Genomic DNA, 17457 nt, shown 5'->3' on the forward strand with positions numbered 1-17457 from the left:
CGGGGCGTCCAGACCCGAGCCGTGCAGTAGGCCTGGAGACAGGGCTGCAGGCGGAGCCAGCGGCAGTGCAGCACTGAGACAGGGCCCGGGGCTGCAGGGCCCACGGTGCCCGGACTCCACGGCTACCTAGGGCCTCAAGCCAGGGCTGGCCCTGGGGTTCAGGGAGCTCCTGCCCCTCTCACACGGCCTGCCTCCTTGCCACACATGCCACACTCAAGGCAGCCAAGTGCGTCACTTTCTTACAGCGAACCAAGAGTCTTAACTAAAATAGCAGCTCCTCAGGGGACAAAAACCACTGACGAAGCCATTTTCTTGGGAATGCGTTAAAAAGCCTGAAGCAGGGGAAATGAACACATAAGGCGCCTTACATAATTCTCCCCCAGACACCGAGATCTCCGTGGAGGAGGCTGGTCCTGTTCTGGAAGGATTCCCAGGGCAGTCTTTTGTGTCCAGAGATAAGGGTTGTCACGGACCCCAAGCTGCCGCTTCCCAGTTCGAAAGGAGGTTCGCTGTGTACCCTACAGTTCTGACTTTGAAGCATAATTTATTTTTCTTTGCTTTCTAAAAAGTGTCCCATACGGAGAAGTATACCTGTACATATAAATTAGTTACTTTTCTTTTCAAATTATAACTTAATTAGGGCTTTGCGAGACATTAAAAGTTAAATGTAAAATCTACATTTAAAGGCTAATTTCTGATGTCCAAACTTAGCCAGATCCCCAAAGGCAAAAAATTCTAAAGCCTCAGACTTAGGACTAGATTATTAAACAAAAACAAAAAATTAACCCAGTGCTTTCCAACTCAACCCTGGGCAACACTGATTCCTGCCCTAAATCTTTTCCGGGCACTTCGGGATGAAGAGTCCAGTCTGCCTTCGGGAGCAGATGGGACTCACCTGACTCACGGGCGTGGCCAGGCCGCCCGTTGTGATTGGTGGTCATTTTACAAGTGGTTCAGCCTAAAGAGGCCCTGTCAGGATCTTCTCTTCGATTTTCAGAGTTTCCCTTAAATTGTGAACATTAAAGCAAACAATATAAGAAGAAGTCTACATTCAGTAGACTCCATCAGCCGCGAGAGCAGAGTGGCGATAGCTCGGCTTCCCGTGGGGACAGCGAGTGCAGGGGAAAGGGCACACCCCTCAGAGTGCAGACGCGGTCCAATACGTCTCCGCTGGTTACCAGCCAACGGCCACAAGCCGTGCACCTCTCTGGGCCTGGCGTCCCCCTTGACAAGTGGGGCTGATGATGCGGCCTTGAGAAAATTAAGCAAAACAAATTGTTTCCCCACGGGGACTAATACAGAACGGACAGTCACTACTGCATTTTTTAACTGCGGTGAATTACTTGGTGAATGTTTGGATATTATAAAATGAGGGTCAAAATACATTTCTATAAAAGTTAGATTATGCACTTTTTTGCTTTGCTATCACTTCAAATGAAGAGTAAAAAATAACATATTTCTGGTAAAGGGCATAATAATGTGGACTGCAAAACTCCATGGCATTCTGGGAGATGCAAGTACCGTGTGACCTTATCCAGTAACACACCAGCTTTCCATTAGTTCAGAGGAGGCTTCTGTCACAGAAAGATGCAAGAGGACACATCCGCTGCTTTGCAAATATATCCAAACAACCCCTATCTCCACAGACTCATATACCAATGCCCCCCAGGCAGCACAAGGGACCTGCACTCGGGGTCCAACCTCTCCTGCCTCCCCCTCCGGGATTCAAGACTTCCTGTGCACAGGACTGAGCATGAGCCGAGCGCACAAGGGCCACCTGCTGATTTCTCTCCTGGCCCAGCACCTGTGGGTTGTCACTGGCCAGATTCGTACTTAGGAGCCCCACTCAAAGTCAACGCAGGTTCCCAGAACTTGTAACAAACACCTTTTATATCTAAGGGACAGGTATGATCAAAAAGAGCAATGTTAGTGTAAATAGAAAAAAAAGATTTCTCATTTACGGTTATATTCCCAGCACACCATGGGTTTCTCTCCTTACTTATTCGTTAAATGAGGAAAATAGAGGAACAAGCCAAGCGAGCTGAGGTTCTGCTGCACAATACGTTAATTAGGACAGGCAGTTCACGAGAGGGATGTGTCTGGACCGACAGAAAAGCCACCGCAGAACATTGTCTGGGGACTGAGATGGGGACACTCAGGCGCAGAGGCCGGATGCGCCAGGCAGGGGTCGGGCCACCTGGTTAACTGGAGTGGCCTGCGCGCCAATGGAGTCCGCAGCGCGAAACGTCCGCATTTCACTGTGAGGCTCCCGTCAGTGGGCCCAGCTTGCCGACTGAGGCACAACAAAAGGGCTTTAGGTCCTGCCCGAAGCTTAATTAAAGAGCGCACACCAGAAGCTCCACCGTAGAGAGAGATTTCGCTCCTATTGCCAAGTGAACAAAGGTTTTGGTTTTTTTTAAAGGCCAAGAGCCCTTCAGCTGTGTTTGTGCGGCGCTCACTCACAGTGCGGCTCGTACGGAGGAGGGGGGTCTCCACAAGGCACACACTCCATGTCTTGAAAACCAACAAGTTTTGTCTTCCTGTAAAATCTAGGAGAAAAAGGAAAATGATCCTTGTTAGCTCCTTCACCTACGCTCATGGTCGCAGTGAACAGATTACATAAATTACTGGCAGTCTCCCCCACCAGCTCTACTGTTTTTTAAAAAAGGTTCTCAAAAGCCTTAACTGTGGTAGCATTTAGACAGACAGCCTTGGAAAGCCCCGTGGACATGCAGTGAGTGTTTAAAAAATACCGATGCCACTAAACCTAACTGTGCAGATTTGTTAGCCCCACTTTTTTTTTATGTTGGGGGGAGGGGTGCTGGTGAGGGAATATGAAATCAATTTCAAGGATCAAACACTTTATAAGTAAAGTGCTAGTTTTTAACATTTGAAATTCAGAGACCAAAATAGGTGACTCGTAAAAGCAATGAAAAATGTAGGGAGATGCTCACATCATTCTGATTTGGGGACATCTCTCTGGGCAGCACTAGAGACCCAGGGGGCAGAATGGGAGAGAGTGACCACTTGGAAAGCGCACGCGCACAGAACAGCAAAGAGAGCTGAAGAGCACAGAGAGCAAAGCATCGCCAACCCAGTTAATGGGCCAAAGAAAACAGAAAAAGGGTTCTGGTCACAGCACCTTCCATAACCTACATCTGTAACATTGAACTTAAACAGCGTTGTCGTAAAAGGGAAAAACAGGCGAGGAGCATTAATTCCCCAAAGAATATCATTTCATAATTCGTAATTTTCATTATTAAAACTAAAAAGAATGATACCATTAAATTTTTAAAATTTAACTTTAAAATGTTTCACTTTATTATTAATCAAGTAAATGTAAACTGTGATGGAAATATAGCATTTTTACTTGGAAAACTGAGCAAATACACACAAGAGCAGTACATATTGCCGGGAGGAATATGAATTGCCACTTGGAGGAGGGCAATTTAGCGATATGTGTCATCAGAACTCAGTAAAATAGTTTACTGACAGTCTTTACCCAGTAATTTCATTTTTTGAAATATATCCCAAAGAAGTAATCAGGCGGGTGAAACTGCATGTACAGGAATGCAATCACGGTATTTTTTGTAGAAGAGAAAAAGCCAGTTCGGCACCATCTCGGGACACCACAGTGGGTGAGAGTAGAGCCCGGCTGAAGGGCACAGGGTGGGCCTTAGGAACAGAGATGCAGACCCGTCACGCACGGTTTTTAACTCACAGAGTAGCATCAAGTGAGAAAAGAAGTGGGAATGACATCATTCCATTTTATACAAATACACTTCATTACAGATTCAGATTATTTACCAATGCACTAAAGACATTTGTATGTTTATATCTGCATTGAAAATAGAAAAATATTATATATCAACTATTAAAGTGATTATTTCATGATGGTGAGAATTCAAGCAATTTTCTTTCATAGAGAAAACTACCAATTTCTCTATGACAAAAATAGTGATATGGAGAATAAGCTTACAGACCAAGTCTGTATAGGAAAGGTAGATGCAATTATTTTGTGAAACTGGATAATGTAGTAACAAATCTGTATAATGCCTGATGGAAGCAAAATTTACATCTGAAACTAGGTAAGTTACCTCAGATCCGCCCTATGGCTTCCTTATTTGCTCGACATTCCATTTTCATTAGACTATGAATGTTCAAATGATTTTAATATAATGAGTTGCCATCCAATTCTAATTAAAGATATTTATTTTGGAAATTATAAAGTCAAAATCAAAGAACAAAGTTGGAGTATTCACGCTTCATGATATCAAAATATTACGAAGCTCTATTAATCAATGCACTGTGGTACTGGCATGAAGGGACACATGGAGACCAAGGGACAGAATGGAGAATCTAGAAATAAATCCTTGTGGATTCGGTCAAACAACTTTTGACCAGGAGGCAAAGACCACGTAATGGGTGGGGATAAGGCAGTCCCTTCAACAAAGAGGGCTGGGAAAACTAGACATCCAAGGGAGAAAGAATGAGCTTGGCTATTCATCTTACACCATGTACAAGAGTTAATTCAAAACAAATTAAATGAAAGACTCAAAACTATAAAATTCCTGGAAGAAAACAAAGGAGAAAAGCTTAATGACACTGAATTTGGCAGTAATTTCTTAGCTGTGACACCAAAAGGCATATGAAGCAGGCAGAAAAAAACAAAAAAGAAAAACGAAAGAGAGAAAGGAAAGAAAAGAGAAGAGAAAAGGACAGACAAGGGGGACTCCGTCGAACTGCACAGGGGGCATCAGAGGACCCCACCCGTGTGCACTTGCCCCCAAACTCACTGAGCTGTGTACAGTAAATGTGTGCAGCTCCCACAGGTCACTCCCTTCTTACTAAAGTGCTTAAAAAACTAAGTCCTGCCAAAAATAGTTTTAAATGATAATAAAAGTAACGGTTCCTTCTGGATGAGACGTAAAAGACACAATCGGCATGAAGGGCAACCTGCAACACGGGAGAGAGTGTTTGGGAACCACACTCGGAGCTGGATGAGCGCTGTTAAAACACTCCCGAAACCGGGGTAGAAGTCACTGTGTAATTCTTGCCTGCCTCTCACACACGTTCATGTTGGCTTGGGAAGGATGTCATTTTAAAGCAATCGTATAATAAACTCAGAAACATTCAAATGTCCGGTCATTTCTAACTCGCCTGCATCAAAGCCTTTACTTGAAGAATCGAACCCTGGAAACTGAAGCCTGGGTTCAGATGACCGCAGCTGTGGCTGTGGGGGGGGGAGCACGTTGCAGAGGAGCTGGGTGAGGGAAACGGCCCCTCCCACACCCAGACAGCACCCACCCACGCTCCTCCTTCTTGAGCACTCAGGCCTTGGGGCCTGTGCCTCCCCCACTCTCTCTGGGCACTGCCTGCTCAGCCCTTGTCCCTTAAGTCAGGCCGAAGGTGGGCATGATCTCCCGTGGGTCCCCTCTTCTCCTTGCCTCACAGATGAAGAGAGCAGACACAGAGGCGTGCTTTCATCCAAACTGGACACCGGGAACAATAAAAATGTGTCCGATGTTCACTGTGCGTTCATCCACTAGACTGGCAAAGGTCAAACCTCTGGGAAACGATAGGCACAGGTGTGGAGCTCTTTGGACATTTAGGGCATTTTATAGCCACCATGCTTTCGACCCTCCTCCACCACCCCCAGCCCGAAACAGCTGCTAACCTACTGTCTCTGTGAATGTGCGTCTTCTGGATATTTCAGGCAATTAGGTGGTCTTTTGGGAGTGGCTCCTTTCACTTAAGGTTCTCTAGGTTCATCCACGTTGCAGCCTGTATCAGTAGTACACTCCTGTTTATTGCTGAATAAGACTCCAACGTCTGAATACATTCCACTCTGCTTATCCAGTCATCAGTGGGTAGACATTTGGGTTGTTTCTACTTCTGACTGTTGTGAATAGCGCTGCTGTGAATGTCAGTGGACGTGTTTCCATTTGCCTTGATTATGATGTATCTAAGAGCGGAGTTGCTGGACCACACGGTAACTGTGTTAACTTGCTGAGGAACTGCCAGACCTTGCAAAGTGGCTGCACGATCTGCACCCACGAGTGCACGAGGGTTCCAATCCTGCTGGGTCCTCGGGGACACTGGTGATTGTTTACGTTTTCTGTAACTGCCGTCCTTGCGGGTTTGCAGCAGGCAGCTTTAATTTGAATTTCCCTGATGGCTAATAACGTTGAGTGTTTTTTCACGTGCTTATTGAGCATTTGTGTGTCTTCTTTGGAGAAATGTCTAATCAGATTGTTTGCCCATACTTTAATTGGGTTATTTGCCTTTTTATTGCCGAGTTGTAAGAGCTCTTTACATAGACTAGATAAGACAGTCCCTTATGACATACACAACTTACAATTTCTCTAATTCCGTGGACTGCCTTTTCACTTTCACCCTTGGAAGCAGAAAAGACCTTCGTTGTGAGTAGCCCCAGTGCAGCTATCTTCTGTTCGGCTGCTCTCTGGGTGGTAGACGCGGCTGATCGCACTTGTCCGGGCGCTGGGTGGTAGCCTCGGCCATGTCTGACCCTCGGGCGCTTCCCTAACCTGCTTCGCCTTTCTCGTCTAGGCTTTATCTTGCCCTCTGACCTCAGCAGGAGCCCAGAAGGATCCTGCGCCATTTGGTCAAAAGAGCCCAGTCCTGTGGCGAGCTCCGGCCTAGCCCAGGGACAGCCCCTCCCCCGGGCTCCCCAACGTGGTCCCGCGCTGGGCGCACATTGGCTAAGTTACCACGCCTGAAAAGCCCTCAACCTGGATAAGACTCGCTTTCTTCATTTCTAAGGCCCTGTGGACCCTGCAGAGCATAACGCAGGTACAACACTCAGCCAAGCGCCCTGCACATTGTAAATAACAAGTGTCTGCCACTCTGGCTGCTCTTCGGGGTGGTTTTACTTATGCAACGACGCCTGCCTCCCCCTGCTCCAGGAATCCGGGCTCCCAGTGGCCGCCTCCGGCTGGTAGCGCAGGCAGCACTGCACTCCCGCCCGTGAGAGCATCTCGATGCTCGGCTTTGTCTCTCCTCCATCCCTCGGGCGGCGACGCCTCTCACCCCGTGGCTCTGGTCACCGCCCGTGCCTCCCCAAACCCTACTCTGGGGCTGGGGCTGGGCCCCACCGCCCGTGTTACCTGGATGGGAAACGGCAGGCTTCAAAATCCCTCCGCCTGGGCCCTGCCTCTCCCCCCGTGGTCCAGGCGCAGATCCCATCCTCTCCAAGGCCCGGGATCCTTCTCAGCGCTCACCATTAAGCTCTTCCCCTTTCGCACGTGCCCACTCCCATCCACCCTCCCTATTTCTACTGGACTCTCCCCTCCTCCTGAAGATACCCTGGCCTCCTGGCAGCTTCTTAGGAAATGCCAGGCGCAGGGCCACCCTGGGGCCCGGCTCTTGCGCTCCCAGGGTGGACAGTGCTCTTCCCGCCCGCGGCAGGGCCCGGCCTCCTCGCTGCAAGTCTGCGCTCAGACGCAGCCGCCTCCCCTCCACGGCGCTAGGTTTTCCCGTTTCCGTGGGCATCGCCATCATCTGCCTTTCTCCGCAATTTGCTTCTTGAATATTTACGGCTAAGGTATTTTTGAGAACTTGATTAGGGTAGAAGCTCCGCGTGTGGGCATCTTCGCTCCCGACCTGAGCGGCGCCGGGCTTGGCCTACAGCCTCAGGACACGGAGCCGCAGAAAGGGCGGAGGGGTCACGGTCTGCACGTCTCTGACCCTGACCCCCAGGAGGGCGAACCCAGGAGGATCGCAGGCCACCTGTGCTTCCCTTCTGTCCGTGTGTCCGTTTTTGTTTGTTTGTTTTTACTGATTTATAGGGACTTGAGAGTTCTGTGACACTAGTCCTTTCTTAGCGTGCGCATTCACTGTATTTATAAGCAGCACCTGGTCCCTCCACGAACGGGTCCGAGGGCCTAGCGGTGACTGCCGGGACGCAAAGTCGGGACCCCTCACTCACCGAGTTCAGGTTCATGGCAGTGTCCATCCGCGGTTGGAAAAGACCAAGAAAATGCCTGTTTGAAGAGGAATGAAAAATGAGGAGGAAAAGAAACCGCCCGACCTACCCGGGCAAGCAGTCCCCACAGGTGGCGTCGCTGGTGGCAGAGCAGTTGGCCTTCTGGGAGCGGTTCGCCGCTGCGCAGTCCAGGCACGGCCTGCACTTCTGGAAGCCCCAGTCGTCCTTGAACCTGTGCGGCCGGCAGGTCACACACTGAGCGTCCTCCCCGTAGCCGAAACCGCATTCCTGCGGGGATTAAGGGGTGGGAGAAAGCTATTCAGACACTGCAGGCGTGAGAAAGGAAAGGAGCGGGCCAGAAACGAAGACCCACTGGCTCGCTGGGGTAATTACTGAGGGCCGGCCTCCCCAGGGAGCAAGGCAGCTCTCTGAGCAATTGCCGGCTGTCCCCCACTGCTAATCATCTCTCTTACTATGACAAGTGCACTCAGTCATCCACTTTATTCAAGGGGCCGCGAGCATTTGAATAACAAAGGCACCCTAGCGCTGCATCATTGCTGCGGATGGCAGAATTATGGCACTTCCCTCAGTCCTAATTAAGCCTTATGACCGTTCAGAAACTGAAGTCAGGGGAGTGTTCAGACTAAAGTCAGTGAATGTCCACTATTCACTTACGAGGGCAGAAAATGAGAACTTTGGCATCAACGGTGGTATTTGAGAAAATGAGGATAAGTCATAAGAAACTTCAGAAGCCTCCAAGTCCAGGAATCTCCCCGGCAGTCAGAGCCCTGCAGTGTTTAGCAGGTTAATATTGTCCGTGCATAGAAGATTCTTACATAGGCCTAAAAAAATACACACACAACACTACGTTCTTGTTCGGACGAAACTGCGGTGTCGAAGGCCTGCGGCGTCTCTGGACGTGGCTGTAGGAACCCGGGATGTTCTCCCAGGATGGGCAAGACACCCGCCCTTGGACCCTCGGAACCCCACCCACCCACAAGTTCAGACAAATCACTGCTGAGGCAGATGGTAGAATGTAATTAGAAAGCCGCCATGAAGAGGAAGAGGCAGATGGGCATTCGTGATTGCTCAGAAAGTCGGCTGTAGTAAAGAATCAGAGTAGAGGCAGGATCCCATTTCTTACAGAACATTGCTAATTGTGCTAACACTTACTGGGTGCACCCTTTATGCCAGGAATTTTACCTATTTTTTATTTTTTAATCCTCACCTGGAGATGTGTTCATCGACTCAGAGAGAGAAGGAGGGAGAAAGAGATACGTCAGTGTGAGAGCTAAACCTCCATCAGCTCCCTCCAGTACGCGCCGGTACCAGCCTCGGATCGAAGCCGCAACTTTTTGGTGCACGAGACCACGCTCCACCCAGCTGAGCCACCCGCCAGGGCTATGCCAGGAACTCTAAGCGTATCATCTCATTAATCCACACTCCTTCCCAATGAGCTAGCACTATCGTTATTCCCACTTCATGGATGGAGGTACAGAGCCTCCCAGGAGGGGTGCACCTTACCCAAGGTGATACGTTCAGTAGCTAACGTCAGAACCAGGAAATAGATCTGCACAGTTTAACTCCCAAGTCAGACTGCACGCCACTGCCCGGCAGGGTCTGCCCGGCGCTTCCTCTGACGTTCACCTGGCCAGGCGTCTGAAAGGTCCCACACCAGATGTCGACGCTGGCTGTCGCCCTTGGCGATGGTTTCTACGGAACTACAGGAAGAGCGCGGAGGCAGCGAGCAAGCTGAGCGAACCCACAGACGAGGCTGGAGGGAGGACAGGCTCTGACAAAATAAACCCTTCCGGGGCCCAGGCTCCCCACCTGTAAACTTCGGACGCCGGGGCGCAAATCTCAACTGGCACAATCCCACTTTTTAATAAAATTCATATATTTTAATTCCTTCATCCATATTTATATGCACCATCAACTAAGCCACACTTCCCGAGCAAAAATTACATCAAAACTAACGCAAAGAAAAGTATTTCCTGTACTCAACAAACCACCCGATAAAGACTGCAAATGGTAACACTTGGAGGTAGGTTTCTGGTTGTTTACTGGGGACTCATTCACAGTTGGGAGGAGAGACACCCCCTCCTTTTGTCTGCCCGGCCTGTCTCTCAAACGCACCCCTGACTTGGGCACCCACGGCAAAGGGTACAAGGCACGCAAGAGCGGGCCAGCCCCTGTCTCAGTCCCGAGTGCTCGGCCACACGATGCTCGGCCACGCGACGCTCCAAACGAAAGCACAGACTGGAGGAGGGAAACAAGCAACCGTTTGACCTGGAAAACTAACTCGAAAATGAGAACGTCTTTAAAATGGTTAGCGGGAATTAGTGGAGTTATGAGTTAGTCTCCATTTTTAAATTCTGTAATAATTGAGCTTTTTTTCAAAAAGCATCATTACTCTAGTGATCAGGAAAAAAGTAAACACTTTTTCAATGTGATATGTATTCACAAAGAATTTCTCGGGACACACACCAGGCCTTCAGGGGCGGCCGCTGCTCTGTGTGTGTGTGTGTGTGTGTGTGTGTGTGTGTGCTCCGCCAGTGCGCAAGGCAGCGCTGCGTGGGGCGGAGCGTGTGCCCAGCTGCTCGTTGCTGAGGGAGTCCAGTGCAGCAGAGGCCTTCTCTCTGTGTGGAAGGGAGGCTCCAGCTGGTCCCCGGGGTCAAGGGGCGCCTGTGACCCTCGGGCAGTGGGGACCCCGCTGCTCCTAGGCTTGGCATCTGCATGTCAAAAGGTTCATGCACAGGCAGCATTTCAAAATCCTGATCTAATCCAGGCAGCTTGGACGGTAAGGGTCTCACTGGCGAGTTAAAACACAACCAAGAAGAGGGAAGGGGAGAGTGGAAGGGAGGACAAAGGGAGCGAACGGGGAAGGGGACCGAAGAGGCGCATGACGGGCAGTTGGCGCCTGACATTTCGTTTTCCAAGCTAGGGTGACTCAGGGGAGGCGGAGGGCGCTTCTTCCTGCGCTGGAGTCCAGGACACCTGAGTGTGAACGCCAACTCTGCCCTCGTCAGTGAAGTGATTCTGGGGGTCTCTGAGCCTGGAATGGGGACCACAGTACCTGATCACGCAGCTACTGTGGAGGGATAAGTGGGGAAGCTTATTAAGTCTCTAAACTGTAAATGGAATGCAGAGTGGGGTTCACGTCAAGTGAAGGATGCCAATGGCCACAATTATTTGGGGTTTTCTACAACCCAACAAGCCAACTTTCCCTATTCAATTATGATCACTAACAAATAGGGACCCCCAGGCCCGTTTTTTTCTAGGTTACTTAAAACATCACTTTCCATCTAAAGCATTTTTACCGAATAAGATTATTTGTAAAACGAATCGCAAGTACATGCCTTTTGAAGAAGGGCCCCTAAAGTTGGATCTACCCTTCCCTGGTTGAACCCCCTGCACACCGCGCTGTGGTGCAGCCAACCAGGCCCTCCGTGCGAGCACAGCAGCGGTGCTGTGCTGACCCCCTGCCAGACATCCTGCTCATCCCCAAGGACCCCCTGCCTCTCTCTCTCCATTCCTAAGAAACTAGATTAAATGGCCCAAATGGAAATGAACTGGGAAGAGCAGACATGGGTGTTTGGTGGTCGCACCTGCTTTGAAAAGGCTCACAGACGTGAGTGCTGGGGAGATCTTGGTGGTTATTTTTGGACCGCTGACCGCGTCCTGGAGTTTGCATGACACACAAGGCCTGCTTTAACCAACCCGGCTCTGCCGCAGACGGTGCAGTGCCGCTTACTAGTCGTCGGGTTTTGTGGAATGAGCATGTCATGAAAAAAACCTGGGCATCTGTTCCCCACTGGCCCCATGTCATGTAGAGGGAAGGGCTCGCATGTGCCAGAGCTCTCCTTCATGGCCCGGGCGTCAGCTCACGCCTTCTGCTCAGAGTGTGTGTTTGGTGACAAGAGTGGCGACCTCCGTGGTACAGTCAGGCAAGGGGTTGGGCTGAATAAGGCTCTGTATCGACTGCTACCATAAATAAGGCCACAATGGACTGAGCACGTACCAGGAACTATAGAGTCTCCTGGGGACTTTTATAGACATTACTTGGGCAAATGCTATTAGTGTATTTTCTCTAAAGTATTGGCCAATTTAAAAAAGAGATGAGGAAATCAGCCAATTATTTTTAAACTTCTAAAAATAATATAGCTGGCATTCTATGGTGGTCTGACATTGACACAGTGACCATTCTACATGTTAAATTAACCAACGACATTAAATTAACTGAAAAGCCAGAGAATTCCAAGAAATTAAAGCACAGTACAGTGTGTAGGCAGCAGTCACTTTTGGAACGAACTGTCGTTCCTACAGTGCAGGAAACACAGAAGCCCTGTGATTATTTGAAATCCAGTCTGTAAATTAACAGCACTTTGTACGCACTTTCAAACTGAGGTGGGGAATCTGTGAATTTAGACAGCTGCTCGGGGAGAGGGGAGGTGCCCCTAAACCCTGCCTAGTCCAAGGGTCAACTGTAAATTTTAAATTACCCCCAATGGAAATGTCTACTTTGATGTTCTTACTTCATTCAGTAATAGTAGGTGGTGAAAATGCCTTGAAATTGTCCCCACTAAGTTCAGTAAATCCCTAGGAGGAGAAAAGGAAAGGAGGCTACAGACCATCTCCTTTCCCCTTCTCTTGTTTTCACCTTTTATACTGTAAAACTAACACCCACGATTTTGTTAAACTCAAAAACACACCCCCTTCCCGCCCCTGGTCTCTGCCCCCCTCCCACCCACACGCAGCAAACACTGGCACCGGGCGGGGGTCCCCTGCCAGGAGCAGCCCCCACGTGCTTCCCTGCGCGGCAGCTCACGCTCCCGGTTCCCCGCTCAGTGCACCTCGGAGAGGCCCTCGGACCCGCACCCGGAGAGAACATCCCGTCGCTCTGTGGCCGTGTCCTCCGTCCTCACGGGGCGCCAGGGGCTGGGACGCAGAGGGCAGCAGGTCTGGCGAATTGCGCCAGCGTGGACCCCTGACCCGACTGTGCACTTAATGAAGAGTACCAACCTGGGGGGCTTTCTCTCCCATTCCTTTTGAGCAGAAAGGGGTCACTGCCTCAGGCGTATCGTTTTCTGTGGCCGCTATTCCACCGCACTCGGGGATGGAAGGAAAGGCAGGAGTGGGCTTCTGGTGATAGGACACGGGTTGCTGAAGGAAGGGGAGGGCAGGCTGGCCCACCGCACTCAGACTCAGCCTTCCGCCCGAGCCCCTCCTCCACCGACCTCTGCAGGCGCCTCTGAGCCACTTCCAGCGAGGCCCTGTTCTTAGGCTCGGACCTTCCCAGGCCAGCTGTCTAAAAGTCCTGTGAGGTCAGCCTAGCTGTTGAGAGTCTCCCCCCGCCCCAAGCCCACTGCTTACCCTCAGTGTCCGATGCAGTGTCCCCCGGACCACCCCTGGGCTGTCCACCCCACCGGCTTGCCTTCTGCAATAGTCCTGTTGAGTCTGCTAAGCTGCAGAGCCCTTTATGAGGTTCCCGCTCCACGGCATCCCGCCCCCGGACCCTGTCCCGGGACCCTGCCCGAGTCACACCCTCACCCCCAAGGCCATGTTCCGTCTGAGGTCACTTTTTCCCACGGCAGTAGCTTCCGAATAAAATGTGCTGTTATTGCTGTGACCTCTGCCCCGCTTCCGCTTTGGGACTCTCCCCTCTGCTCCAGGGCTCTCCCCACCATCCTGTCATGCCAAGAAGGGTTTTGTGGGGGCAGGGTGTATTTGGGGAGGGAAGAGGAGGAGAGCAGGGAAGAGTACGTCCGTCCTTGGCCTGGGCCTCAGGAAAAGCTGCGTGTGTTTTGTTCGTCAGGAGCATGGCCTGCCATCCGCACCAAGGACAGGGAGGTAGCCAGACTGTGAGGGACCCACCCTGCAGCCGTCATTTCTGGAATTAGTACCCACCTCCTTCGAAGCTGGAGGGTCATCCCTTCCCTGAGTCCTGAGAACACCTTTTTACTAATAGCTACATGAATTTTTTAAATTGCAGCTTTGAAAAAAGCACTTCCGTTGGGTTTCTACTTCTGAAAATCACTCCACATGTTAACAGCCCTTGGCACCGGAGACCTCCCTCCCCCGCTCTTTCCCCAGAGCCCGTCCCAGCGCCTGCTACCGACCCACAGCCTTTGTGGGGTCAGAGCCTGCCTCTCCTGGGCCCTCTGGGCAGTCCCTTGGCAAACCAGTTTTGGCTGACACCTGGCTGAGCAGGTGAACCAGAAGCCCCCCCTCAACGTAGGGCTCCTGTTCCTCCACTGTCCTGGGGGGGGGGTCTGCTTGCTGCGTTCACCGTTCGCTGGGCTTTAGCCAGAACCACCCCACTCCTGACCTTTCCTCTTAAGAGTTTTCTACCCACTGACCCCACCCGCTCCTTGCCCGAGCCGCGCCGGCAGTGGGGCCAGGCCTCTCCCCACCGGAGCCCCGCTGCGCCTACGGCCAAGGGCGCGAGTCCCACCCGCCCACTTTCACCCGGAGTCTCTGGGTACTGTTTCCCTTAATGCACAACAGGCTGGTGAGCAGCCCCGACTTGCTGGTGAAGGAGTGGATGGATGTTGTTCAAGGCAGTATTTCCTAAAATCGCTATTTTTATTCCATTCCAGGGGACAAACCTGTGGGAAGTCCACAACCATGCCTCCCACTCGGTGAGACCCTCCTGGCTGGTGGAGTGGGGGTGGGGGTACACAGGGGGTGAATAGCCCTCCTTACGGCGGATCGAGGCAGGAGAGGGCTGCTTCCCCGCTGGCTGGCGGCAGTGGTGGCTTTGTCACTCTGCTCCATTTTTTTTCCCAGCCACGTCTGGTGGCTTTGCAGCAGCAAAATGACCCAAAGTAAACAGTCCTCAAGTCCCCCTTCTCCCTTTCCTGCCTCTGCGAATCCAGCCCGGAAGAGAAACAAAGGCCGGCGGACCCCACCCACACCCACACCGCCAGGAGCAGGTCACTCCTGCGGGTGGGGCCCTCCCGGCGGCGGGTCCACTGTCCAGGAAACACGTGCTGGGGGCCCAGGTCGAAAGCCCTGTTCATTCCCACAGCCAGTAAATGATGAACGTTGGTTCTCTGAACTGACTGTGAAAGCTCGAGTCCGGACAAAGGAGAAGGTGCTGGTGGAGAGAACCCAAGGCGTGCGCACAAATGGAAAGGACAAAGCAGGCTTAACCCACTGGCACTTAGAAATCGGCTTTTTACATTTCCTTTCCTCAGACAACACCAGGCACAGGTCCCCCCAACTTTCCATTTCTGGTAGTCTTTAGCTGAGTTTTTTAAAGAAAAAAGTACAAGCCAGAGCGTGTTAATATCTGCCAAGCATCACAGGGCTCGATTAGGTGTAATTAAACATAAAGTGAGCAACGCTGTAATTAAATCGCAAAAATGAATCTTTTTCATGCTTGCAAATTACATTCTGTGTGTGTGTGTGTGTGTGTGTGTGAGACTTTCTTCATATGGGTGAAGACAGTTTTCCAAAAAGCGGATGCCTTTGAAACTCTGCAGCTAGCCAGGCATCCATGTGGAGAGAAGTATACCATTGTTTACAAGAATTCATTTCTCACATTAACTAAAGTCACCCCAATAATTGGTTAGAAAAGCTCACTTTGAAAAGCATGCCAGGGACTTGCAGTCCGTTTCAAGTGGCTCATGCAAAAACGAGTTTCCTGATTTACTGCGGGGAGGCGGTCGTGGTAAAAGCACGTTGGCACAGATGCCGTTCGGGGGAGGGGCCGCCACTGGGCCAAGTTCGGGCAGCAAGAAGTAGAAGTCTAGTGGGGTCACTTCGGGGAAACAAAACCCATCTGCTCTCACCCACCTGCGTGCTCATTCCCCTGAGCCGGGGGGTGGCTGGTGACCCTGGAGCCCACACTCGCTGCTCCTGCACCCACTTCTTAGGGGGTGAGGTGAGCAACGGTGTGTAGTCTCTGCCTCAGAAACAGGAAAAAGACCACTCCAGTTCCTCGGTGACACAAGCCACCGTTCAGTATGACTTCAATGAGGAGTACAATAAGGTACATATTATTATATTTAGTATTCCAAGTGACAAGCAATTAGATTATTTATCAATGTAGTCCTCTGACAATGGGGAAAAAGTTGCGTCTTAGTCAGAAGACTACATTGTCCCTTGATTCGTAAAGCAGAAAGTGATAATTAACAAGTTAAATATGTTTGTTAATTTATCTGATCTTAATATACTCAAGCCTTACTTCTCTTTCCTATGACAGATCTATGTTATTGCTAAAACCTCAATAAAGGCAGCCCAAAAAGGAGAAACTGAAAAGCTATGAGTGGACAGACAGTTTAGAAATTTTAGGCCCAAAATAATTGCATATAAAGACTCAAGCTCTGCCTTGATTAGGTAACTGTGAGATAGAAATAGATGTGTACCTCCACTGGCATGTCCCTTCGCCTCCCTGATGGTTTGCATCTTAGACTGGGCAAGGCTCAGTACCAACTGTTTGCTGAGAGCTAAAACCAGGATAAAAGGCTTGGTGAAATATATTATTTATAACACACGAGTTGTTCGCTTTGATATCACCAGATGTAATTGTCACTTTTCCCCCAAATCTATCTGAGGTTGCCTGAGTCTTCCACTCCCGTAGCAAAGCTGAGCTCTCTCTCTGCCAGTGGCTGGGCACCCTGTGTGCAGAGCAAGAATGCCGACAGAGGGGCAGGTCACCTGCCCTCCACATCGGCACCTCGGGGTGGGTGCATGGGGACCCGGGGGACATCTGTAATATGGTGCATCCGATTGGTTGTTGAGAACCTAATGTTTCCATGACATCCTGACCTTTACTTTTATTTCGCTCTCAAGTTGCCCTGGTCTTTTCTCTGAGTGAAGAAAATGATAATGGATATTGAAATGAAAATGAATAAAATAAGTACATACGGAAGAATTCTTTGAATTGCTTCCCTTTGGCTTCCATTCCAATGGAATGGGGCTGGGCAGCTATTGCAAGGCTCAGGGAAAATTGCTACCTAGAGAAAAGTATTTCTTCCGGATATCCAGGGAGCATTGTGAAAGATGGGAACTACTATCAGATAATCTCAGGAGGGATTTTTTTAAATAAAAATAAATATTAGAGCCAACAGTACCTTTGTCCTCTGGTTTGATTCTCCAGAAATTATTTTGAGATTATCGTCTCCAGATGCAAAGGATAAAGGTTAGGGAGCAATTTCTTAAAATGACCCACCCATCTCGGTATTACTCATCTGTTAAGTCTCCTCCAGATTTTCAAAGAGATTGGGTAGAAACTCGCAGTCTATTTGCCCCTTGGGCACGACTGCATTCTTCGCCACTTTGTTCACTAATCCGAGATACGCAGATCCTCCGACACAGCAAAACCTTTGTCTGAAAATGCATGTTGCTACAACCCTCAGATTAAAACACCGGGCTGAGATGCTAGTTAACCAGACACCACACAGAGTTCACAGGTCAGCCAGTTTCAACCCAAAGGGACAGCCCAGGGCACTGACAGCCACCCCTGGTTTAACACAACCACCTTAGAGAGGCCCCAGGCCAGGAAT

General features: G+C 50.2%; 1 protein-coding gene across 4 annotated transcripts in view; it reads right to left on the reverse strand.

Moving 5' to 3' along the window:
* TNFRSF19 (TNF receptor superfamily member 19) overlaps nt 1-17457 on the reverse strand; it is a 72158-nt gene that overhangs the window by 29967 nt on the left and 24734 nt on the right. For 2 of the 4 annotated variants that reach the window (XM_053665614.1, XM_053665615.1), the window contains exons 4-5: nt 8055-8233; nt 2464-2549 (exon numbers count right to left, since the gene is read on the reverse strand). In XM_053665614.1, the coding sequence (XP_053521589.1) occupies nt 2464-2549; nt 8055-8233 (265 nt within the window). Of the gene's footprint in view, nt 1-2463; nt 2550-8054; nt 8234-12967; nt 13049-14650; nt 14740-17457 lie in introns of those variants that run through there. The other 2 variants (XM_053665616.1, XM_053665617.1) reach the window with 2 other exon arrangements.

The sequence above is a fragment of the Artibeus jamaicensis genome, unplaced genomic scaffold (genome assembly GCF_021234435.1).
Source record: "Artibeus jamaicensis isolate MK-2021 breed Jamaican fruit bat unplaced genomic scaffold, CSHL_Jam_final contig_415, whole genome shotgun sequence".
NCBI classification, from domain to species: Eukaryota; Metazoa; Chordata; class Mammalia; order Chiroptera; family Phyllostomidae; genus Artibeus; species Artibeus jamaicensis.